Source organism: Cibotium barometz, chromosome 38, assembly GCF_041138505.1.
Source record: "Cibotium barometz isolate CiBa-2024 chromosome 38, ASM4113850v1, whole genome shotgun sequence".
Taxonomy (NCBI): domain Eukaryota; kingdom Viridiplantae; phylum Streptophyta; class Polypodiopsida; order Cyatheales; family Cibotiaceae; genus Cibotium; species Cibotium barometz.
The window spans coordinates 31,116,522-31,141,261 of NC_141083.1; the positions used below are offsets into that span (position 1 = coordinate 31,116,522).

General features: G+C 41.5%; 1 protein-coding gene across 1 annotated transcript; it reads right to left on the bottom strand.

Annotated features, from left to right (window-relative positions):
* Positions 1-10,337: 10,337 nt before the first annotated feature.
* On the bottom strand, positions 10,338-13,549 carry LOC147616599 (putative pectinesterase 53). The gene is made up of 5 exons (XM_086777667.1): positions 12,926-13,549; positions 12,164-12,347; positions 11,783-11,989; positions 11,107-11,342; positions 10,338-10,785 (listed from the first exon to the last, which is right to left on the bottom strand). The coding sequence occupies exons 1-5, from the start codon at positions 13,357-13,359 to the stop codon at positions 10,635-10,637; spliced, it is 1,212 nt and encodes a 403-aa protein (XP_086633793.1). The 5' UTR covers positions 13,360-13,549; the 3' UTR covers positions 10,338-10,634.
* Between the last annotated feature and the right edge of the window lie 11,191 nt (positions 13,550-24,740).

Genomic DNA, 24,740 nt, shown 5'->3' on the forward strand with positions numbered 1-24,740 from the left:
CCTCACCATTAAATATGCGAGACAAATGATCAGCCATAACATGTTTTTTGCCAGGTCTCACAACAACAGTGAAATCAATCTCAAGAAGAATCAATAGCCATCGTGTGATTCTTCCTGTGGAGCATGGTTTGTTTACCAGATACAACAATGCTTGATGATCCACATAGAAAACAAACTTGGTGGCAAGGAGGTAATAACGAAATTTCTTTACTGCATATATCATTGCCAACCCTTCTCGCTCTGTAGTGGTGTAGTTCATCTCAGCCTTAATTTTTGGTTGTGTATATTTTGCCTCTTAGTAAAATAATATATTTTGAGTCAATTACTAACATGTCTGGGGCGTAATAGAAGTACGCCACCGTTTGCTTCTAGTCTTCATTTTGAAGGAAAATACGATCCGGAATGTGGATCCGGAAGGAGCCGGAATATCTATATGAACTGGAATGCAGACCGGAATAGAGTTCCGGAAGGCAGAGAGACGGGTACAGAGGAGATACGGAAGAGTGCGGGACAGGAACCTTCCGCATACAGTACGGAAGAATGCGGGACAGGAACTTTCCGCAAGCCATACGGAAAACCAGACAGATTTCGTATGGAAATAAGAGAGTACGGGATACCGGATGAGAGCAGATGCCGGATGAGATACATACGTACATAATGTCTTACATACATACATATATGTATACATATACAATGCATGCATGCATGCATTATGTATGCATAACATATGTATGTACTACTATGTGTGTATGTACATACATTTTGTATACATATACAATGCATGTATGCATGTATATATGTATGTACTACTATGTGTGTATGTACTATGTATGTACATGCACATTGTATATGTGTATGTATATGTATATTTATATGTATATATATATGTATTATATAGATATATATATAATATGACATATGTACTACATATGACATACATCTGTGCATATATATATACATATATAATGCATGCATGCATACATTATGTATGCAGAACATACGTATGTACTATTATATATGTATGTACTATGTATGTACATGCACATTGTATATGTGTATGTATATGTATATGTATTATATATGTATATGTTTATGTACATGTATTATATAGATAAAGTAAAGCTTGAAAATAGTTGAAGTTAAATAAAGTTTTTTGAACTGTCGATCTTTGTCCCATCCCCGGGATGGCCCTATCCCCTTCCCCGCTCCCGTTCGTCACAGGAATGCTTACATACATACATACATGCATGCATGCATACATACAATGTACATACATACATAGATGCATGTATATACATACACACATGCATGGATTCATACAATGTAGATACATATATACATGTGATATACATACATACATACATAATGTCTTACATACATACATATATAATGCATGCGTGCTTGCATTATGTATGCATAACATTAAACATATGTATGTACTACTATGTGTGTATGTACTATGTATGTGCATGCACATTGTATATGTGTATGTATATGTATTATAAAGATAAAGTAAGGCTTGAAAATAGTTAAAGTTAGAAAAGTTTCAATTTAAAAAAAATTAACAATAAAAGAGAGCTAGACAGCGTTGTTTACCAGAATTCATGTTCGTTTATGCACCGGTGTCTGACCAATCTCCGCAAAAACAACGACAGCATAGAGTGCAATCACAATTGCAAGATAGCAAGCAACAAAGAGAGCAACAGTAGGTAGATCATGAGAAAAATATAGACAACATTATGTTTAATATAAATGAATCAACCGGTATATAAATTGTGTATTTGTCCATTTTTTTCCGTTGCGCGTCATCGCTTAAGCGACGTAATCGTTGGAATCGTCGCTTAAGCGATGTTAAATACACTACAAGACAATGCTGCCATACACGCGTTTCATACACGCGATAAATTACGAACGCGTGTATGGTCGCGCCTGTATTTGAATAGAATCGGGCGCGTGTATTTTTGCATTTAAATTCGCGTGTATGTTTGCATTAATAAACGCGTGTATAAACGCGTCTATATACACGCAGTAATACACGCATCTATACACGATAATATTCACGGGGTAATACTCGCTATTATACACGGATAAATACACGCTACTATACACGGATTAATACACGCATGGCAGAGAAAAACTGAAAAGAAACTGAATTCCTTTACAAAATTAAAAACTATTTTCCTTAAACCATCTCATAGTACATTACAGTATACATCATTACACAATCCCACTACATGCATTTACAACAATGAAATATATTCAAAAATAAATCATATTGCATATGAGATGATGGAAATGTCATCAATTTAGAACATACAGTGACGGATTGGTTAGGGTTCGATCTCATCTTCAATAAGATCCATCCTTGCCAAACGATCAACATCAATATCCATTTGATCAATTGGTAAGGCTACGATTAAATTTATTCCACTATCGATATTCTGTACTCCATTGATAATGGTATCGATGTCCTGATCATCCTCATCAACATCACCATCATCCTCAATGGTAGGGTCATTCTCATGATCATGAGAAATGGCATGCTCATCCTCATTATCACGATCATCTCTTATTTCTTGATCATCGATCACAACATCTTCAATGGCATGTTCGACGTCATCTTCATTGCGGCTTGTTACATCCTCCATATGCTCCATATCAGTGAATGTATTATACATCACTTTGGAACGTGGTGCAATAGGGATGACGTACCACCATTTGATGTCATGCACCATTGGTAGATAGATAACCTACTCAAATACACACAGTACAGTAATTAATTAGCATATCAAAAGTCAAGGGGTACGCGAGCTTAGATATATATGTACATGAAACACATTAGTAAAAAAATGCATACCTGCTCACATTGTTGTGGCAATACGAGCCTATCTTTCTTTGTTTGCCAGAACTTTGTAGAGTCAATAGTTACATATCCACTTGCATGGCGTTTTATCGTTGCATCAGGCCCTTTTTCCACCACGTTCATTTGCCATTTGACATCCAAAACATACACAAAGAAGCGACGAAAGTCAAGCCTAAATATGTCTTGGATTATGCCACAATAATCATCCATTTTTCCATTAGCTCCCTCAAAGCTACTAATGACACCGCAATCTTGTGTATTTCTCTTTTCATCAATTCTTTGTGTTCGAAAATGCTTGCCTTCACACCATATAGCATTGAACATAGTGCACTGGACCAAAATAGAAACAATATTTGTGTAAGCAATGTGAATAAATATTAAAAGAAAATCACTTACAAGTAATGCAAAACATTAGTTCTATGTACCTTTGACATGCATCCTCGTGCATACTCCCATTCTTCCGCCGTGATATGCAGCCCCTCGTCACTCTCTGCTCTCTCCATTTCCTCATGCAACCAATCAACATGGATATCATTCGGAAGTGTTGCTAGATGCTTAGGGTACGCCTTCCGAGAGCCATGTTGCCTCCGAAAGAGAGCTCTTTCTGCTTGCCTTTTTGTCTTTGCATCCTCATATCTTGTAACCCATCTGCTCATCACATCACTATTAAGGATACAAGTGAAATTGAGATCATCAATCAACGTTCTGTCAATTACTTTACTCTGTCCTTTTCCTTGAGGCACAATAGAGGTCATCCTCAAGTCCTCTTCATTGCTCCATAGTCGTGGCAAAGAGCTGTCCACCTGACCAAGAAATTCTGAAATATATACAAGCGACTCTTGTATCAACCAACCCTCGGCCATGCTTCCTTCAGGCCTTGCACTTTGCCTCACAAAGTCTTTTAAGGTCTTCATGAAGCGCTCTAGGAAGAACATCCAACGTGCATGCACAGTACCACATAAAGCAATTTCGTCCACTAAATGCACAATGAGATGTAGTTGACTTGTGAGAATGGTTCGCGGAAAAGTCTCCTCTACCAAACAAACCACCTCCACTGCCATAACACGCGCATCATCCAACGTGGCTGGATCAATTGCTTTGGAACTAACATATCTGAAAAATAAATAAATAGTACGTTATACCTCATGCACGTTCATTTTGCAAGGTATAATGAAGGGTGATCTGAGCATGGGTTTTACATACCTCACAAGCTCGCCCATCTTATAAATACATTTTTTCAAACTCTTATTCGCACAATGGTCGATGCTAGTAGGTAGTATGAACTGCGCACATAAGAGCACATTTATGGTTTATGGCATTACAAAATTTAATTTCAACGTACGTACAAGACTTGGAAAACACTTACTTGAAGCATCTTGTGCCAATCGTGGGACTTCAACCCATATAGTTGCTCAACGCCTCTTTTCTTAGTGGTTGTAAAGGCTCCCTTCAATGATCTCATGCATCCAGTGGGAGTACGCAAAGTGGTGATGGCCTGCTTTACCTGCTTCTCCTCTTTCTTTGATATAATCCATGGTGCAGGCGGAAGACGAACGTGCCCACCCACCTCTCGTGGCCAAGCTTGACGCATACGTCCTGCGACCCGCAAGTCCTCACGTACGCTAACATTGTCTCGTTTACCAGTAATATGTTCCCAAATACCAGATCCCACATTCTTGAAGATGTGCATGGGATCAAGAAGATGGTTGATCTTAAGATGGGTCCAATATGGCAGCCGGAAAAAAATGGAGTACCTGCACAAGGGATTGCTCTATGTGACCTTTAATCCAATTAGAGACTACACAAAACAAGATTGAAAAAACATCACTATACCTGTTCATGCCATCTGGAGGAAGAATAGTTGTAGACTCCCAAATACGCTTCCAATCTTTTGCACGAAGTGTTTGTGGAGGAATGTTACTCTTACTAGCAACATATTTAGGATGATCTGAGGGGAGAAATCGATGATGATTATCGAATATAGTCTTACACAAACCATCAGCATACTCATGTACTAACGAAGGGCCACAAACAGGACATGCATGTTTACCCGATGTTTTCAAACCTGTTAAAATATAAATAAAAGTTAGAATAATAAAGTCAAACCGTCTAATTAATATATATAGCCAATAGTAATAGAGTAGGGAGGTAATTAGACGTCTTACCAGAACAATCGCTGTATCCTGGAAAGTCATGCATTGTCCACATCAACACTGCTTTTAAGTCGAAGTGTCGAGAGGAGGGAGGCCTACTAATGTCCACCACCGCAACACCTCTCCATAGTTCCTCCAACTCATCAATCAGTGGTTCAAGATAAACATCCATATACTTGACTTTATGTTTCCCTGGAATTAGAAGGGATAACATAAGATGTCCCTTCTTGATCGCCATTGATGGTGGAAGGTTATAATTCACCAGCACAACTGGCCACACGCTGTACGCGGTGCTTTTGAAACCAAATGGATTCACTCCATCCATACCCAGGCCAAGTCTCAAGTTTCTGGGCTCTGTTTTAAAGCTGGGCCACTCATCTTCAATATGCTTCCAAGCAGGAGTGTCTGCGGGAATTCTCCACATGCCATCATCCGATCGATGTGAGGAATGCCATGACATGAGCTCTGCTATGGATTTGCACTTGAACATGTGTTTGATGCGAGGAATTATAGGAAAGTGTCGCAAGACTTTACGAGGTACATCAAAACTCTTCATATCTGTTCTGTACCTTGCTTCACCACAAGTGGGACATGTCAGAGCCTCCTTATGCGTCCCACGAAAGAGAATGCAATCATTGACGCATGCATGTATTTTATCATAATCCAGTCCTCCAAGAGATGTCACATAGCGCCTCGCTATGTCTCTTGAGGTGGGCAGTCTATTTTCCTTTGGAAGCATATTTGACAATAGCCTGCATCCAATATCATCAATTATAATTAGTCTTAAATCCTAAACCTTAAACCACTAATTCAAATTTATAAGTTAGAATGCTTACTTCAACAATGCGTCAAGACTTGCATTGCTCCATCCATAAACTGTTTGTATATTAAGTAGTTCAAGGGAAGCACGTAAAACTGAGAATGTGCACCCTTCAAACACCGGTGTCGATGAAGCTTTATAAAGATGCTCTTGTTCCATATCATCGTCGTCCATACCTTTGGGATCATCCTTAAAAAGATTTCGCACCATATCATCAAGCACCTCCTCTTCCACAACTTCGTGAGGTGCAGGGCTATTGTCGTCCCTTTCCCACTCATCTCTGACATTAGATCCCGAAGCTCCAGCATCATCTCGTCGACGCTTTACATGCTCTCGTCGCGCGTAGGGTACCATGTTAGGGTGTGGTACTGCATCCTGCTTCAATTTATCAAATTATATGTTACAACTCTATTAATTTAATTTGGATACCATGAGTCATTTGAATACCATCAATTTACATCTACTCACCTCTAAACCTGTTTGATTCCATTCTCCATACATGGAGATATGATTCAAGGTAATTCGACGTGCTCGTACAATGCATCCTTGACATCGATTACACATACATTTGATCCGTTGTCCCAACCACACATCGCGATTACGATGACGCATTGTCTCATCTTCCTCAGAACTGCTTGAAGAGGTTGATGACATCCTGTGTACAAACCAGAAAACACAAACTCATTATATATTATTAATGACAGCATAAAAACGCGTGTATTCACGCGGCTATCTCCTAAAATTTGCGTGTATAAACGCGGCTACTTCCTAAAAAACGCGTGTATTCACGCGGCTAATTTCTGCAAAACGCGTGTATAAACGCAGCTACAATCATTTACACGCGAATATACCTGCGTTTATAAACGCGAACATAAACGCACCCATAAACGCGGCGGCATATTTAAACTAAACATAGCCCGCCTTCCCCAAATATAGATTTTGAACTTAGAAATCAACAGTGCGCCTGTTTTCGCCTCTTCCAACAGCAAAGAGGGAGCAGAGAAAGGAGCACACACACGGGAGAAGGAGGGAGCAGAGAAGGAGCAGAGAGGACTCACTTTTTCAGAGGTGAGTCACTTTGTCCTGTGCCTTGTCTCTTTTGTCAGATTTGTTTACTTTGCTCTTTGCTCTTTGGGTTTGTCTTTTTGCACACGATTGGGTTGCTGCATCCTGACAGGGGCGACAATGGCTGGTCCTTTTGTAAGGACATTCTGTTTTTGTCGGGGGGTCGGTCTTTTCGAGAAATTTTTTTCGCAGGTCGCGTGTAAAAACGCGTGTAGGAGCGCGTGTAACCTGTCTGCAGAGTTTTTCCACGCGCATATACACGCGTTTTTTGCCGGGTATATACACGCGTTTTTTGCCGGGTGTATACACGCGTTTCTGCAGACAGAAAACTGCCGCGTTTCAGATTTCAAGGTTTGCAGGCATTTAACTTGTGTAATGACAATGTGTGAGTCAAGAGACAGCCCATGATGTACATGATGATGTTTGTTGCAGGTTCTTTATGGATATTCCAGGTTCTTCATCCGATCCATTTGCGTACAGCAATTGGTTGATGGAGATGATGAATCACTTTGGGCGCCAACCTGGTCCGGTTGAGCTTACAGAGTATATGTATGTCCATCCCCCTCCTTCCCTGCCTGGTGTCTATACCCCTGTCGCGAGTATCCAGGGCACTCCAGTGCCATCTATTCCTCCGAGTCCGACGAGACGGCATGCAGCTTCTCCTCTTCCACGTCCACCGAGGAGACATACCTCGTCCCAGACACACTCACGTACACCCTCACAGCCACCATCACGTGCTCCCTCAGAGCCACCGTCACGTCAGGGCTCACAGCCACCGTCACGTAGACAATCCCCCAGTCGTGACTCCACCCGCAGCAGTAGGAAGAGTGGGAGTGGGGGAGGATGCGGCGGGTGCTTTGGTGGGGGAGGTGGGGGAGGTGGGGGAGGTAGTAGGGCACGGGGTGAGAGAGGAGATAGAGGGAGAAGAGTTAGAGGAGACAGTTCGGAAGAGGAGGAGATGAGAGAGATGGAGAGAGTGGTTTGCTATGATGTGACGGATAGGGGCGGGATAGTGATGGATGCGAGGGGGAGGGAGGTAATGGAATACATGCGTGGGGTAGTATCAAACTCATATAGAAATTGTTTTATTAAATTTAAAGATCAAAATAGCCGATTAGTTGGGGAGGTGATAGAGGCTGTACACAGTCGGTACCCCAATCCCCCACATGCTACATTCTCGGATGTATGGGGAAGGACGCGAATAAGGGAGATCTTAAGTAATAAAAGATCTCACCTTAAAAAACTCGCGTACGATGACCGGCTAAATGTAGCTGCGGGTGGCTATCCTGCCGAGAAACCTGCCACTGCGCACAAACGCGAGTGGAAGGAGGCAAAGAAACGAGCAGAGGGTGGCGTGAAGAGCAGGCAGCATGTGGAGGCACGACGGATCCAGATGGAGACCGTTGGATCTTCGCATTTCGGATCTGGCGGCGTCGAGTCATGGGAGGCAGAGTTCGTAAGTATCCTGTCACTTTATTTGATTGTTTACTTAATTCATTGATTCTATGAATTGTTTTAATCTTACAAATTGTGTTGATTATGATACAGCGACGGGTTACGGGAAGGAAGCCCACAACCCACGATACTGCGTATGCTCGCCGGCATAGCAGACGTGACACGTGGGCCATCTTCAGAGCCGAGGGACGTATTACGGACGCGCAGTTTGAGTTGGCCATGAGACCATACGGTCGACAGGTACTTGAAAATTCGTAACGAATGGTTTTGGTTTATTGAATTGCATATATATATATATATATATACTTATATACTATATATTACTTGAACAGGCACAAGCTGCTGATGATCCACCGGCCGCCGCTGCAGAGGGTGGACGTGAGCACTACTCCTCGGACATTCCGACCGATGCGAGCTCATCTGAGCATGAGGGGAGCACCGAGTCATCATCTGGGTCTGAGTAGTACTCAGATTTGTAGTATCACATTCCATATTTAGGATGTGATTGTATATATTTTTTTGTAAACTCAAGCCATGGGCTACTTCGAGATATGGACTCCCTTGTATACATGTATGAAATTTTGATAGTAATATTGAATTGATTGATCGATAGTATTACATTCATGGCTGTCTTGAATCGTGTAATGACAATGTATGCATTTATGTCGTTCTTGTCTTAATCTCCCTCGTGCATATGTTCTTCGTGGATGGTCTAATGCACCAAAAACCCTAAACCAGAGAGTGCTATTGGGTGCTGGAATGCTGGAACAGTATTCAGGCACCAAATAGCACTCTCTGGATTTTTTTTTTGGCTCTCTGTTCGCGTGTATAAACGCGTCAAAACTGCTAAAACTTGCGTGTATCTGCGCGGATACACTGGAAATAACGCGTGTATACACGCGTATAAACTGGCAGTAACGCGTGTATAAGCGCATCTAAATAAAAGAAACGCGTGTACAGACGCAAGTAAAAACGCGGCTGGGACATTGGAACTGAACAGGATGCGGCTATACACCCGTGTATAACCGCGTCTAATAGAATAAGACGCGTGTATACTGGCGTGTATTAACGCGTCTACAAAAAAAAACGCGGCTAAACACCCGTGTATACGCGCGTCTGAGAGGCACTGTACACGCGTTTTTACACGCATGTCTCTGGCCGCGAGAATACACGCGCTGATACACGGGCCCGCTACTTTTTTTCACAAGTCATTTTTAGCGGCTAAGAGCGCGGGTATGAGCCCAATCCCTTGTAGTGATAACTTATTAAAATTACGTCGCGTATGCGACGCATATGCATCGCTACAAGAGTCGCTATTGTCGACGCTTAAGTGATGAACAATAGCGACGCCTGTATAGCGAAGGCTCGAAGCGTCGCGTAAGCGACGCTTTTGCACCGCTTATGTCGTCGCTACGAGCCCATGGACTAGTAGTGCAAAGGTTGCACAACTCAAGCTATGATTGAGGCTTGCATTCAGCTAGGATACAAAATTTCCTGTGTTAGAAGATGATAGGTAGACTTTAATATGTAATTTTCTCAACATGGAGATGTAGAATTTGAAGAGTTTTTTGGAGTTGGGTTTGAATGTAAAGATGTAAAGTTGTTTTTGGAAATAAATATATATATAACTATTGTTCCAAAAAAAAGCCACCTCATTATTGGGTTTCACATGAAGGGCAAGGAAATATATTGTAGGCCTTCCGTCATGCTGAAGTCCAAGTCAAGGCAAGGTTGCAAATTTCAGCCTTAATTTAACATGCTACTAGAGTGGAGTCGACTCGAACCCACTACCCCACTTTGGTAGGTAGTAGGGGCGTGCGTAGTATAGCCGAGGAGGCACCTGTTTAATTTTAGCTATTTAATTATGTAACTGGGAAATATTAGTATTTGGTTTCAACCATATTCAAACAAAACTTATTGAAGAAATTAAGTATTGGCCCATGGTACTCTAATTTGATTGTTGTGTATAACATGAATACCAAAAGTAAATGCCATCTCAAAAGCATGGTTTTATTGACTTCCATGCAACAATCACCATACAATGCTCTTATAATGCTTGCATAGATCAGGGAGGAGCAAGTGCTCTTATTCTTCCATAGGATGACCCATGAATATAATCCTAATTGGCCCAGCACACTAAAATATTGAGTTCACAAAATAATTCTTGTAAATGGCAAGTTGATTCTGGGTTGATGGTTTTGCAGGGCTTAAGATACACCATTTCTGAATATAAAAAAACTTGCTCTATCTTTGTTTGCCTCAGATGCTATCCATCGGTTTATGTTTGAGTGAGCCATATCTCACCATTGATAAAACCAGTGTGAAGGAAAGGCTGAGCCTGTTTGGTGGTCAACACCCTTGACCAAGAAACCCGTCCAATTCTATTAGCTCCAGGTCCAAAGCACTTGTACTCGGCATAGAACACCGTCCTTATCACACCACGTCCAAATAATTAGATGAACAGTTTATCATATTTGCAAGTTATAATAATGAAGTGGAGTACACTAGTATGAATTAATCACTCAGCTTCCCAATACTCTTCACCCCTATGTAAGGTTGGTGATGCAAGAAATGTTATGTGTCATGATGAATATGTGACTAACTAGCTAATGGGTCTTTACACATGATCACTCTGCCTCTTACTTTTCACATGGTTCTTCCAGGCAGGCAACACAGTTAATTACTTGTTTGCATGCATGCATGTATTTGGATGCTGGGGCAGGTGATCTCAGTACTACTCTGGTACTTACTTTTGTCTGCTCGAGTCGCCCCAGTCGAACCATCCTTGGGGGATGATGATGTTGTCGAAGTAGGTCATGGAGAAGACGACACGCGATGCGGGGCCCCACGCGCGGCCCAGGTAGATGGAGCCAGACCCCGTCACCACGCACTTCACAAATGAGAAGCCCGTGTCTTCCGACGTGCTCATCCGCTTCTGTGCCGTCAGAGACCCATTTGGATTCGCAATCGAATGAAGCCGGCATTGCTGTTATACGTAGAAGTACAATTCAAGCAAATATTATTACAAAACTACTCCACACCGTTTAATCAGCTCAACGTCTGCATGATGAAGATGCAGCTCCTTACCAGAAATCCAATTCTTAATATTGGATGATGATGCATTATTATTACTATTAGACGTTTCAAATTATCGTTCTAACTCGAAATATTCTTGGTGAAGTTGACCTATCGTGCAGTATTAGTTGCCACAGATGCACTAATAATCCTAGTGCATCTCTATATATATATATATTAAAACTATTTGTTGCCACACGTTATCAGATGCAGTAGTCCTATACATTAAAACTGTATCATGGCGATGCACAATTTTATTGCGAAGGAATTGTGATCATTATAATCTGCATTGGTTGATTTGACATGCATAATATTACAGTGAGTGTTTGATAGTAAGATGATGTTACGTACCAAGTAGAAAGAACGGCCATTCCCGAAGATGAAATCGATGGAGCCCTCAATATAGCAGCGGTAGAAGTAATGCCGGCCTTTGTGGTCGTACAGGGTGTCTTGCGCACCGTAGACGTTGACGTTGAAGAAGGCCCCGAAGTCCCCGCTCACCCGTAGCGCCACCGCTTGCCTCCCTACAGCCCCACCCGGAGGAGGGGGCGCAGTGTTCTGCAGAATAAATCGTCTGTAAGCTGAGCTTAATTATTGTTGAGAGGACCACATTCACGTGAAGACATTAATTATATATACATCCCAATACAAAGAAATGTAGACGCTGATGATCATGATTAAGGTTTATCCACGCAGGCTGCCCGGCCCGATCAGACTAGCTAGGGTTGTTACCCTGAAGGAGATGTCTTTGGCTGTGAAGTGATCCCCGTTGATGGCAACGGATGCGGAGCCGAAGGTGCTTAGCTGCTTGCCGTTGGGTCCTTTGGTGGATGCCGTGTCACCCCATTGGATCTCTGTGAGCCTGGGGCCAGCTCCTTGGAATGTGATCCAAGGTGCGTCCACCTTCACCTTCTCTCTGCACACAATTTCATATATTTCCAATATTTCCATATTAATGTAGGCATTTTTATATCGACCCCAAGGAGGTAGAACCTATTTGACCCTAACGAGCTTTTTACAAACTGGCGTCGCAATTATCTGCTTCTGCAGCACAATGATCGTAGTCCTAGGATAAGCTATGATAGGCAACTAATCTAGGAACGTGTGTGTGTGTATAAAGGACTCACTCCCTATATTAATCTAGAGACGAGAGTATGTATTTATAAGATAATAAGATCCAAATAGATTTTTAAAGATTCTATAAACAATTTTGTATTCATTTCCATTGGCATCTAGTGATGGTAGATCCGGGTTAGATTGTCACTAAAATGAGGGAGACTTACCTATTGTACGCGTTTATTCACAAATAAGAAATGAGTTAATAAATCGATTCACTGGAATCCTTCTGACAATTGAGGAATTGAATCTGATTTCTAATGGGGGAATAACTATTGATATTAATAATCTGGGAAAGGATTTATCACTATAATGTATGTATGCATGGATATAGAGCGTACGTCACACATACAAATGCATTGTATATAATTCACTCACCTGTAGATACCTGCCTTGATGTAGATGATGACACGGTTTTTGTTGGTTGTGGGGATGCTATTCACAGCAGCTTGGACGGTTTTGAAGTTGCCGGATCCATCCTTGGCCACAACTATTTTGGCAGGGGTGCTCGCGGCGGCGGCAGCAGCAGCTGCTGCTTTGATAGTTACAATATCCTCTTGCTCTAAAGCATGGCGGCCATGCGCCTGCTTATGATGAGTTTTGTGTTTGGGGTGGGATTTCTTCTTCCCATTCATATTGTACTCTCCTGGCTGAACGTCATAAGGACTCGAGCTTTTGTACATGTTGTCCAGCCATCCGTCGTAGCTATCCACCTCTCCTTCTGCTGATACCACAGCTTTTGTATCTAGAGGATTCCATTCCAACAACACCAATACTATGCTTACTAGCTGCAGAAAGGCCAAGGACCTCATATTCGGAAACCTCAGTCGTAGGTGACCACACTGTAATGGATAAGTTCTCCGACAATACAATAAATATAACACACACCCCCCAATGGAATTTCTTAAAACTCCCCTATAGCATGATTAGACAAGGCTAACCCACACACTTTAATTGCAGCTTGAAGCTCCTCTTGCAGTGGAGCTACAGCAGGCTGCTTCGCTATGATCAAGGCCTCTCTCCTTGAGAGATCCCCCCCCCACACACACACACATATATATATACATATGCAAGCAAGCTACCTATTATGTAATGTGCTTATTCGCATGCACTACCTGACACAAAAGTCCACGGTTGGGGAGGAGACACACGATCTCCTCCTAAGCGACCTACATACATACATCATATTACAGCTAGCATATGAGTTAGGGTGTATACACAGTTGGGTGGAGCCCAAGAAAAAGCTTTGCCAAATTAATCAGATCATCACAATCACCTGCCCGTTTGACATTTGTTTACAGACTCTGACTATGCCTATAATACACCCTCAGTAACCATGCCTATACACCCTCAGCACTGATGTGTTTGCTGATTGGAGCCCAACAACCATCCTTCCAATTCCGGTCGAAATAGCCTGCTCACAACTCTCCATTATAGGACGCCTTTTTAGTAAGCATGTTCGACGACGAGACGGGGTCTCGAAAAAGTATTGTCGCTCAGAAATTGTTTATCAAAAAATGCCTGCCCACAGCTCTCAACCTTTTTTTGTGTGGACAAACCCAATATAGTCTGTAAACACCCTCAATAGCTGATCGCAGGCAGTGCCTCAACACTAAACCCAGAGCTGCGGCACGAAGCTAGCAAGAATATTTATTGGAGGAGTTATTGAGAAAGGTTATGAGCAAAAAAAAATAAAAATAAAATTAATCACAGTACGTCTCCAATGATCAAGATATTCCAGTCGGTGGAGGCGTTGAATATTTTTTTGGTCGTTTTATTGTACTACTGGATGCGGACGTCGTCCAACACGCCAACATGAGGGGGGGGTTTTCCCACAAAATTCCCGAGAGCTAGCCAGCTGGCCATATATAGCGGCGGGGTTGACTGCTGCACGTAGGACGTGCGTGTGACGTGGTCGTTGCCTCTCTGGATTCTTGAGCATTATGTAGCGTAATTTGCATACACGTCGTCGTAGTACTGGTTTCATATCTATCCTAATCAAGGAGACCGTTCAAAGGCAACGTTACACCTCAGGTATACAATAGAATTGGGATGACCAAGCCATATCCTTTAGTTTCACAATTTTAATCGTAGGATCACGTGGTGGTCACACTTGTGGTGGTTTGATTAAAATTATGTAGGGAAGTACGAGAGTTCAACAAGGAGGAGAGCCTATAGAATTACAACAATGTACAAACATAAGGATATTTAAGGAATTTCAAAAACATCTACAAAAGGGATACTTTTATCGACATTAAATCCACCAAAGAAGGCTCCTTTCAAATCTTAAGGTCCTGCATTAAAAAAGATTTTTAGATACCCCTCGAATGCATGCAGCAATATGCAAGGTTTCTATTTACCGGGCCCCTTGCGAAACTAGCTCTTCTACAAGAGGGTCAACACTTCACTTGTACACTTTTTGTGCTTTTACAAGTTTATAAGAGAATTATCAATGCTTATAAACTAATAAAGGGTCAACACTTCTCTTGTACACTTTTTGTGCTTTTACATGTTTATAAGAGGGTCAACACTTCTCTTGTACACTTTTTGTGCTTTTACAAGTTTATAAGAGAATTATCAATGCTTATAAACTAATAGCTTGAAATAAAATCCTTGTACAAAAATATTCTTTACCTCTCGGATAGTGGTTAATTAGACCTTGTCGTGCTTAGATGCATGATAGCTAAGCGCAATCAAGAGACCTTTGGTTCAATTAGCTTAGAGCTTGCTTTTGATAAATTTGTAAATATGATTTGAGTCAATTTTATGGATCAATTGAGGAACTAATGTGCCATATGCTCTTCCTTTAAATTAAAAAACAAAAATTTAAACAAAGGGGGTGCACATAGTTGGCACTCTTGTGCTCTTCTCCTGGTAACACGTTTTCATCTCTAACTTGTCGGCAGCATGAAATATTCATGAAATCCAGCATCTACGATGTGCTCAAATGTCTTTTACATTTTTGGATGTTGTATATTATCATACACAAACTTTTTAGACAAGTCGCTATAGTATTTAAATCTTCAAAAGTGGCAATCTGGCTCTTAGATCAAAGCCTCTAAGTTGTATAACACCATGCTAAGCAATGTGGTCATTAAAGTGCAACTAGTTAGCATGAACCTTTTTATGAATTACTAGTACAGTAAGCTTTCTAGTTCAAAGATGACGCTAATTTGTTATTACTTGAACTAGCAGATTGCATAAAACCAATAAATGATGAACTACTTTTTTGTAGAAATTTTCAAATGAACAGTGCTTAAGAAAATGCCATTAGTATTTGATGTTAACAATTTTTAGCTTGTTGCAATACTTATCTGTATTGCCAAATGAATAGTGCTTAAGGAAATAACATTAGTATTTCAAGTAATAATTTTTAACTTGTTGCAATACTTAATTGCATTGCCAAAACAAATTAGCATGAGAGCCATGAAACTCCAAACCACTATTTATGAATTTTTCAACAAACACCCAAAAAAGTGTGCTGATAATTAATCTAAAAGCTATACTTAGTTACAAGATTTGTTACTACTATTATGGATAACAACTATACCACATACAAATCATGTAAATAGATATATGAATTAGAAAGAAGAAAGAAGAACCAACAAGATGTTTCTCAATTTGAAAAGATGGTATAGAAATAAGCAGGCTTCTCTAGTTTGTATAATAAAAACTAAAATGTAGAGTTACAATGCCCTTATCTTGCTTTCGAAATTCCTCATGATTAAAAACTATTTTTTAAAATGAATGTGTGTACTACCAATCTAGCTTAGTTAGCTCTCTCTCTCTCTCTCTCTCTCTCTCTCTCTCTCTCTCTCTCTCGACATGTGAGACTTTATAAAATGGTTCCCAAGCGCCCTATTGAACATCCAAATCTTATCCTATGGTGATGAGACTTTGCATGGGTGTGGAGGGGTCTCCCCTCCCTTAAAAACAGTATAAATTCTCATCGCCCATAAAACAAGGTTTGGACATGATGACATTGGAAAGAGTCCAGTTCCTTGAGAGCTCTCAAGGCACATGATACTCTAGAAAATGCAAACTCTTGGACCAATTCATGTGTCCATAAATGGGCCCCATTCTTGCATACAAATATCCTTTGAAGTCTTCAAGTGTCAATAGGCTCCATTTCCCCCATGTAAGTGTCCTTTGAAGTCTTCAAATGTTGAAGAAGCATGTTGATTCTTGCCAATCTCTTGGCCAAGAACTTCTCACCCTCTTTTGCCAAGTTTATTTCAAGGCAAGAGTTGGGGCTAAGTCTTCATGATGCCAATGTACATAGACCCCTCCCATACCAGTTTACAAAAGCACTCACAGCATGGTCGGTTCAAGAGATTCTCCCCTTGGCCTCTCCATCATATGCCAAGGTACCCTCACTCTCATCACTAGTATGCTAGGAAAAGTAATGTGTGAGTACAATGTGTATAGTTTTGGTGAAGATGAATATCAATTGTAGAAGTAGGGATGCTTACACAACAAGTTTAGCATGAGCTCATGCCACAATTTCACATCAATACACATGCTTCCCTCCATTGTCCAAAGTATCTCCTGAACATCAAAACCACAACTCATGCCAATATATGAGCATATTGCCATCAATTCTTCATGGATATAAGCCTAGTAGCATTCCAAGGCATCAAATGAGTGTATAATCTTTGTTGAATGCCCTCTCAACTCAATGAAACCACAATGGCATGTAGATGGCCATGAATGATTCCATAAGCATGTAAATGGCTTCAATATGCAATTCAAAGCATTAATGGTGCATCCATAGCATTAGCATGTATTATCATTCAACACATTATCACTTATGCAATTAAGCTTGAAATTCCATCCAATAATGCCACAATAAGCCAAAACTTGGCCAAGTGTCCAATAGGAAAGCCTATTCAAGCATTATGGCATTAACAATGCTTCCAATAGCCTCAATGAGTTCCTGATAAAAAGTCATTGAATCTTAAAGAAAACAACCAAGGAATCAAGATATGGTTTCTTAAAGAAATCCCTAACTATCCTTGAATCTTGCAAGAAAAGAATCAAGGAATCAAGATATGGCAATAGTAACTCACTAATGGCCCTTAGGCACCACCAACACTTTGTAGTTGATGAAGATTTTCCCTCTCTTTGTGTAGATTCATGAAGCACTAATCTTTGATTTATCCCCTTCAAGAAATCTCCAAAACCACCAAGAACCTCAAGAAATGCACCAATAATGTCTCGTTTGGCCTCCCAAGATTGTTCCACGGGAACACTCACGGGAACACGGATTATGGAAGGAGGCCGGAAGCAATTAACGCGACAGAGCAGGATTGTAGCCATGGGAACATAAAGACACACATAATTTTTCATATTTTTGTGCCGAAGTGCAATGTAAATCGTTTTAGGCCAATGTAAATCGTTTTAGGCCAATGTGGGTTCTAAATGAGAGTTCTAAGTGTATTAAGCAAGGCTCACTTATGGGGTTGTCCGCCCATGTGTGAAAGAGGCCTAGGGTTAGGGTTAGTGACATCTCTACAAAAGAGATGTTAGCTAAAGAAAGTGGACGTTTTTGCCATTCTCATAAGCTATTGAGTGAAGCTCTTGAGCTCTCAAGCTATGGCAGCTCTCTAACTCTCTCTCTATTGTACTCTACTGAGCATCAAGCTCCAATGAGTATAGCTCCACTTCTTTCTCTTAATCTATTAGAGCATCATTGAAGTAGATTAATCTATGATTAGTTGAATGCTTCTTTCTTTCTCTTGTGTATGCTGCATGCTTGTAGTGTGTGTGTATAGTCTCCATTGATGCAAGCTCTTGCCCACTTCATTGGCAATGAGTTATTCATGGATAGACTCTCTCTATGAGCTTGTGGGTTTGTGAATGTTACACTCTCTGCTTGCTTAAGCTTGTGGGTTAGTAGATGCAGGCTTATGGATTTGCAGGCATTAGAGAAAGCTAAGATTTAATCAATGTTTGAATGGGATTAAGAGATTGCTATGCATTGCTTGTTCTCTTGATTAGTGTAGTGGACTTAAGGGATTGAGAGATTGATTGAGGTGTTGAATGGTTGAATCGTCAAGTGGTGGTTTGTGTATGTGAACTCTCCCTCATTGGATAAGCCTTCATTACACTAATCAGGTCGAGTCCTCGGATTGACATTGTGTTTCTTAACACATTTGTTGATCGATAGTACTCTATGAGCACTATATTGCACGGTAGAGAGAACCGCTCTACAATGGCGCTGCTGCCGGGGAGCGAGTGCCTACATTAGTTGAGCACCATACACACACTACCACTCTTTGTTAAGCTCCAATCGGTTGCAAAACTGTTGGATAGGAGAGCAGGCTTTGGGACTAGTTTTGGTACTTATTTAAGACTAATCTGTTGTTAAATTCTCTTTATTTATCTTGCAATTTGAGGGCGATTGGCTGGCTACGCTAATCCTTTGAGGTCAGGACAAGGATTCAACACACGGGAAGGATTGGAGGTAGGCGCTAAACCTGCAAATTTCAATTTGTGTGCAAAAGAGAGAGGCCTGTTTTTGCATTTCTGTCATTCTGTTTGAGGAAAATTTTTACAGTTTCAATTTTCTGCATGTTCGTTTTATTTTCTGTTCTTAGCTTAGTTTAGTTTTCTGCATCTTTAATTTTGTGCATTTTAGTTCTCTGTTAAACTTGCATTTTAGTTCTCTATTAAACCTGCACCTGTAAAGAAACTGAAATCCGTACACACACATGAAGATTGAACATTTCGAATTTGCTGCAAATCTCACAGCTGCACATGCATTGAGTTCCCTGCACATGTATTGAATTCGTTGTAAATCTCACAGTTGCACACGCATTGAGTTCACTGCACACGTACTTCAAAAAAGAAAAAAATAATTTAAAAAAAAGGAAGGCGGTTGTGCGTGAAGAGCGCACCGCGCAGAGAGACCCACACACCACACCATAAAGACCGCCACCGCACCGGATAAGGGGGTGCCAAAAAAAAGTCTGGAAAATTTTTCATTTTCTGCCGCTGTGAAAATTTGGGAGGTTATTTAACTTTTCAAGAGGAGTTAGAAAACACCCATCGTCGAAATTTCGGTCCCCGGAACCATTTTTCCACCATAATGAGTCAGTATGGGAAACCGGTAAATTTTAGGCGATTTTTGATCCAAAAAATACGCTATTTTTTTGGCCTAATGTGTTCGAGGGGGTTCAAAATGGGTTCTGGCAAAGTTTGAGCCAACTTGAAAATTTTTAGATTTTTTGAAAAATAAAATAAAAATAATTAAAAAAACCTTAAAATTTGACCTTATGCACTTGCGGTCGGGACGTCATATAGACACTGCCATAGGGTCTAGGGCACCTTCTAGAGTACCTACGCAGGAAAGTGGGACCCAATCGGTAGGTAATTTGGCAGATATTGCTGAAACCTCTTCCGAATCCCAATCTGATACCCTTTCTAGGACAACTAACTCATTGTCTATGGACAATCTAGGGCCGTTGAATAGTCATCCCTTAGCCCCAAATAGGACACCCACAAGATCTTTTAATCCATTTGAAGCCGACACCATGGGGTTACCACTCAATGTGAGACTTCAATATGTCTACACGAATGCTCAAGGAGCTGAGATCTTTAGGGATCCACAACAACGGTACCTCGTTAAGATCGCAGACTTTTTCTCAGAGCTTGATAGAGCACCTCTAGTCAATGACCAGGGTAACATGTACATGGGTGGAGATGGTGTTCGCTACGAAGTCACCTATCATAGAATGTAGACAAATTAGGAGAGCTCTCTAAGAGTGAGTTCCTAGATTTATTAAAGCCTTCTGGAGCAAGGGAGTCTAGAAATGATTAGCTCATTGAGCCGGACATGCCTGGACCATCCAATGCCCAGTCCTCAAAGCCATCCATAGATGATTTACTTTGTGTAGATCTAAATTTGGAAAGGGACAGGAAAGGCAAGAGCAAAATGGATCAAGGGGCTGAGAACCAATGGGAGTTTGTACGACAAATTCCAGTGATAAAGGTCTTTCAGGATGACCCACTTCAAGAGGTCTATAAGGACTCTTTAGAAGGATATTATGCCACAACTAGATTGCCAGAGCTAGATCTTCCTTTAGCACTTGTGGTGGTAGTCGAGAAGCTTGCAGGACACAAGAACCGAATCATTGATAAATGGGCCAATGAATACCGAACCTTGGATTGGAAGGAAATTCGTGAGCTCACATGGAGAGGACAACCATTATTCATGGAAGTGTTCTCAACTAATACAGCTAAACCAAGAGAGACAGCCTTTCTTGGAGAAACTGTTGCTCCTCCCCTAAGAGAGTTCACTAGAGAGGGACCCTCAACATCAAAGTGGACCACTGCAAGTAGTCCAACTCTAGCATCAAGATATTATCCTATACCAAAAGTGCGACCACAGATCACACCACAACAACGTTTCTCTCACTATGACAATCGGAGGGTAGGGGAGCCAACTCGGCCTCCCATAAATGCACCTCCTAAAATGCGGGTAACAAGATCTTTGGAGGGGGTTGGTGAGGCAGGTAATAGGGGACCCACACCAATTTGGGATGCATGTGGACCATCTTACCAAAGAGAGGAACAGTTCCCACTGAGAGTGAGAGGCCGTAGGCCCTATGATGAGTATTCAAGACAAGTAAGGCCATCAACTCTTTAGAAACTGGTAAAGAAGTACGAAGGGTCGGGAGATCCATATGACCATGTAGCAGCATTTAGGCAAGCAGTTCGAGCTGAGCAAGTGACTGACAAGCATACGCAAATTGAAGGATTTGGGCTCACTCTTGAGGGAAAGGCCCTTGCTTGGTTTCAAGCACTAGAGGCTTCAGATAAATCTTCTTTACGAGTTTTGGAAGAGAGATTCATTACTGCTTTTTCCTTGATGGGGATTCAGCATGACATAGTAGCAAACATCTACTCTTTCAAGCAAGGCGAGACTGAGAGTGTTAGAGAGTGTTAGAGACTGTGTAAATAGGATGAATCTTCTTGCTTGGTTTCAGGCACTAGAGGCTTCAGATAAATCTTCTTTATGAGTTTTGGAAGAGAGATTCATTACTGCTTTTTCCTTGATGGGGATTCAGCATGACATAGTAGCAAACATCTACTCTTTCAAGCAAGGCAAGACTGAGAGTGTTAGAGACTGTGTAAATAGGATGAAGCAGTACATTGATCGTTGCCCAAAAGATGAGAAGCCTACCCAGAGTCGATTAATTTCTCTCTTCTTAAAAGGGCTTAAAAATTCAACACTGCACACACATCTCTATGCAAAGAAGCATACAAATTTCAATGAGTGTTGCCATGATGCTATGGATTTCACAGATAACTTCAAATTCCAAGATGGTTCAGGCCCTGAGGTGCAACCTAGGGATCAGTGGGGTGATGACCAAAGTTCAGGGTCTAGCGCACTAGTAAATCCAAACCAGATAGCTAACCTAGTACTAAGGAGATTGGGACAAACCTATCGCCCACCCATGCAGCCACAACAACAGCAGCAGTGAATGAGGAGTGTACTACCTACAGGTCCTCATCTTTGTGGAGCATGTGGCGGTAACCATAAAACCAAAGAATGTAATACCTTTTCTCCTCTAGTCACAAACCAACCCACAAAGAAGTGGTGCTAGGCCTGTGCTTGGAATTATACCCACACCACACAGGAATGTACTCGCATTGCAAGAATGAGATAGGAGCGTGAGCAACAAAGGGGTGCAGTGGCTCCACAAATGCATCAACAGTATACTAATTTTGAACGTAAGCCACCGATGGCACAAGAGAAAGCACGACCTGTACTTGGAGCTCAACCTCCTGCTCCTGGGACTGCTCCTGTGAGGGTTGTTGACTACGACAATTCAAATATGTGTAGAGACTTGGTAAACCCAAGCTATGTGGAGGAGGAATATGCATCATATTCATCCAAGGAAAATCTCTTTGAAAGTACCGCATATCCAAGCCAAGCACTGGAGCCTCAACCAAGGGAACAAAATTCTTTGATGTTGCTAGGTGGCTACCAACCTAGGACTCTAGGCCCAATGGCAGCAAAGGAAAGTAGAAGCCAAACTAATGGGCCCCTGTTATGAGTGCGGAGAACCCCATTGGGCTCATGATTGTCCACATCGCCCAAGGCAAGCAGCTCGATCCAATACAACAGTACCACAGTTTCCACCAATTGAAAGATATTGTCTAGGGTGTTGTGTAGAACACTTTCCAAAGGATTGTTTGCTGAAACCACATGAGGAAGGCACATCTCAACCAAAGGTCTCACTCAACTTTGTAGGGGCAGTTCCGTCACCACCTTCATTAGAGAATGAGGATGTCGTGCCACTTAGAGTCATGACTAGATCACAGACACGAAATGCCGAAATGTAGACTGATGAGACACCTTGAACTAGGGATGCAAAGGCAAATCTAGTAGACAAGACTCTACGTTCCAATAGAAAAAGGACCACTAGGAGAAAAAAGAACTGCAACAAGCAAACTAAGAGTGCATCCAATAGTTCTCAAGAAGTCTCTAAACAAAACATGAGGGATCAAGATTTTACATCCCAAGAAGTGCATGAGGAGCATCAACCTCAACCTGGGCCTAGTGCTAAACAAGATGAGGCTAGTACAACCGAGGATAGTTCTGGGGGTTCTGTTTTTGTGGATAAGGTGAACGAGACTCTAGATGCCATCATTGATGCTCATAGAAGTTGCATTGTAGCTTTATCTGAGCTACCCAAGAAGCTTCAAGAATACCCAAACCCTCGTGATGAGGAGAAGATCAATCTAGCTGTACATCAGCAACTCATTAGGGAAGCTCAATCAATACTTGAGGGCCCACCTCCACACCTACCCCTCGGGGCCCAACCTCTCTTAAGCCAACATTAGAAACCATACCAGAAGTGTCATCAAGTTGGGAAATGAAAAGTGAGCTGATCTCACAAGCTCATAGCGAAAAGTCTGCGCCAATTGACACCCCATTGAAAGAAGGCATTCTGTCGCCACCTAGTCTTGCCTTCCCATGCAATGATGAAGTTATTGATGCTAACGAGGACATGGCAAATGAGATGTGGGCAGCAGTTCATGAGAAAGTTAATGAAAATATGTCCTCTATTATCTCACCTCCATTCTCTAAGGTGGATTTTACCAGGGGCACAGAAAACAACTTTAGACGCCCAAGCATCCAGGAGGAAGTTCAAACAATTGTTTCTCCTAGAAGTAAGCATACAATGAAAACCTTACCATCTTATTTGGGAGAATATGAGAACTGTTCTCAAACCTTGAGGATACCCTCCATGCATAGAAGGTTGACAAAGGAGATGGATATGGGAATCGTGCAAGCTATTTTGTCAGCACCAGTGGCTTGTACCATACCTTTGCTTGATTTGATAAAGCTTCGTCCAGAGTTGTGGAATGATATTGCCACATGTTTGTCAGAGCAGGTATTGCTACAAAAGGGTCACCATCATTGTACTATACACCCTGAGAGACAAAGCATGTTATGCCAGTTCCTATCAACAAAGTAGGAAAATTTTGTGAGGACGATCAGGGAAATTCTACCCTCCCATTAGAAGTGCAAAAAGTAGCTTCAAGTGCAATACTTGATAGTGGTGCAGGAGTGGGCATTGTGACAAGGTCCATTTGGGACAAACCAGGATGTGCTTGCAGCTAGCAGATGGAAGCTTAGAACATCCCATTGGGCTGCTAGAGAACATATTGGTCACCACATGTGGGATTGAATATGAGCACACATTTGCAGTAGTGGATTTTGGAAAGCATCCAAACTATGAAGTGATATTGGGTTGACCATTCATGCGACAATTTCAAATGATTCAAGATTGGGGTACAATTATTTGTACCTCTGACATGATTCTGTCATCACAAGGGTCAACCTAAAGAATCACTCATATCGTGATGTAACAAGGTCTCCAATAGAGGAGTTTGATTCTGCTTCATCTAAGGGCTCAAGAGTTACATTATCAGATGGGTGAGAAGATTTGTGGATGTGTGGAGCCTCATGTAGGGATTTCAACACTGAGAGACTTAAGGGTAATCGAAGTGTATCAGATGAGGCATACATTCCACAACCCTTCCCTGAGCACTTAATTGATCCACTAGAATGGAGTCATGTCCTTGCAACATTATCAACATGTGCTTTACCTAAGCCAATTCAATTTTGTGACTCAGATGGATATGACATTATTCCTATACGAATGGTACAACCACG

What these genes read in the sequence shown, in the direction of transcription:
- LOC147616599 (XM_086777667.1), bottom strand. Translation starts at nt 13,359, where the DNA reads ATGAGGTCCTTGGCCTTTCTGCAGCTAGTAAGCATAGTATTGGTGTTG. An exon ending in ATCAAGGCAGGTATCTACAG is followed by an intron (nt 12,348 to 12,925) that starts GTGAGTGAATTA and finishes AATTGTGTGCAG; the next exon opens with AGAGAAGGTGAAGGTGGACG. An exon ending in ATGGCCGTTCTTTCTACTTG is followed by an intron (nt 11,343 to 11,782) that starts GTACGTAACATC and finishes TACGTATAACAG; the next exon opens with CAATGCCGGCTTCATTCGAT.